At 38.8% G+C, this 2182-nt stretch overlaps 1 protein-coding gene across 2 annotated transcripts in view; it reads left to right on the plus strand.

Moving 5' to 3' along the window:
* Positions 1-667: 667 nt before the first annotated feature.
* The window catches only part of LOC110308597 (prolactin-8A8-like), an 8804-nt gene continuing 7289 nt past the window's right edge, over positions 668-2182 (plus strand). The window contains exon 1 of one of the 2 annotated variants that reach the window (XM_021181031.1): positions 668-759. In XM_021181031.1, the coding sequence (XP_021036690.1) occupies positions 732-759 (28 nt within the window). In that variant the 5' untranslated portion in view covers positions 668-731. The remainder of the gene's footprint in view (positions 760-2182) is intronic. The other variant, XM_021181030.1, reaches the window with a different exon arrangement.

Consider the following 2182-nt stretch of genomic DNA (forward strand, 5'->3'; position numbering starts at 1 on the left):
ATCAGCTCCTGCTTCCTGACCTGCTTGAGTTCCAGTCCTGACTTCCTTGGTGATGAATAGCAGTATGGAAGTGTAAGCTGAATAAACCCTTTCCTCCACAAGTTACTTCTTGGTCATGATGTTTGTGCAGGAATAGAAACCCTGACTAAGACAAGATTATTTTAACTGTCAGCTTAGTTCTTAGAGAAACACTCTTCAAAGTAAGAGTGATTACTAGCAGAGATCCATGGTAATACTACAGATAATTTACAAATGCTATGTCATGGTGATCAAATATTCAGTAAAGAATCCATCTCTGTCTATAAATATTAGAAAAAAGGTGATAGAAAGAATATAAGAGTCTAAGGAAGGGGAAATAATTATGAACAATACTTTTTCCTGATTTGACCCGACCTTCCCATCATCAGGCCGCTGAGATAGCTTCAGAGATATCAAAATAATTTGGACAAGAATCATCATGTAGAAACAAGCAAAAATAAAATAAAAGAAAAAGCATCCATCCAGACACAGATAAGTATGTTGTAATTAAATTGTTAACGTTCCCTGAAAATAGACAGATGGTTCATGAATGAGGAGTTCTCTATGTGACTTCTTGCTACCACGTGGTTGTGCATGCCCTCAGGGTTATCTGCAAAACTATATAGGGGAAGGAGGACTAGCCCAAAGTACGACTCCAGTGAAGCATCTCTCCAGAGTCTGAACTCATCCTGCTTGGAAAGTCTTGGCCAGTAATGCTGCCATCGAGTCAACCTCACTTCTGTAAGTAAACTCCTCACTGTGCCTCTTTAAATTAAAGTATCCAGTTCAGGGATTCTCTGAATTTGATTTAATGGAATTCTTTTAAATTAATTTGTTGGTTTTCTAATTTTTGTGATGAGATATTTGTTCAAAGTTTACTAAGAGAACTCAGAATAGGCCTTCAAACATTTTTTTCCTTTTTATTTAATCTCTCTCTCTCTCTCTCTCTCTCTCTCTCTCTCTCTCTCTCTCTCTCTCTCTTTTTTTTTTTTTTTTTTTTTTTTTTCTCTCTCTCTCTCTCTCTCTCTCTCTCTCTCTCTCTCTCTCTCTCTCTCTCTTGTTTTTTTTTTTAATCTGTTTTTTTTACAATCGAGATTTTGTCTCCATCCTGATACACCCTCTGACTGTTTCATATCCCATACCTCCTCCCCTCATCTCCACAAGGATGTCCTCACCCCAGCAGACCTTCCCATTCCCTGGGGCTTCAACTCTATTGAGTGTTAGATGCATCTTCTCTGACTGAATCCAAACCTTGCAATCATCTGCTGTGTATGTGTTGGAGGCCTCATATCAGCTGCTGTATGCTGCCTGGTTGATGGCTCAGTGTCTAAGAGTTCTCAGGGGTTGAGATTGGATAAGACTGCTAGTCTTATTACAGATACACTCTTCTCTTCAGCTTCTTCCAGCTTTTCCCTAATTCAATCACAGGGATCACCAGCTTCTGTCCATTGATTGGGTATAAATGTCTGCATCTGACTCTTTCAGTTGCTTGTTGGGTCTTTCCCAGGGCAGTCATGACAGGCCACTTTTGATGAGCACATCATAGCCTCAATAATAGTATCAGGCCTTGCCCCAGCTCCTTTGAGTTGGATCACAATTTGGACCTGTTACTGGACCTCCTGTTCCTCAGGCTCCTGTCCATTTTTGTCCCTGAAGTTCTCTCAGACAGGAACAATTACAGGTTAGAAGAAATTGTCCAGGGCACAAGAGATAATTGGATTAGCATCACTCAACATCTGTTAAATTGATATATTTTTCAATGTTCCAAGATAGTCTGAGTCATCTTCTGTATTGAAATGGGAGAAGGAGGAAAGTATTCAATGATTACAAATGATAGGGATCATTAAGAGTTTCTGATGCATGGGACACCTTCAAGAACAGATATTATAGCTCAAAAGGAAAATGTTTTGGAGCTTAAGAAATTGGAAATCATTGAGGATGTAAAGTCTGTGGTCCAATTCATCTTATCTCAGGGCAAAAGGAACAGAATTGTGATTGTGAATATTTTATGAGTTTTCCCTTTGAAATCCATCAGAAGAGTTTTTATGGCTGAAGTAGACAAAGATGCCAGATTATGTGTCACAGTGATTTCCATTTTAGTACAAGCCAAGTTACATCACAAAAGAAGAACTGACAAAACACCATATTTCATAGGTGACATTTT

This window comes from Mus caroli, chromosome 13 (genome assembly GCF_900094665.2).
Source record: "Mus caroli chromosome 13, CAROLI_EIJ_v1.1, whole genome shotgun sequence".
In the NCBI taxonomy this organism is placed as follows: domain Eukaryota; kingdom Metazoa; phylum Chordata; class Mammalia; order Rodentia; family Muridae; genus Mus; species Mus caroli.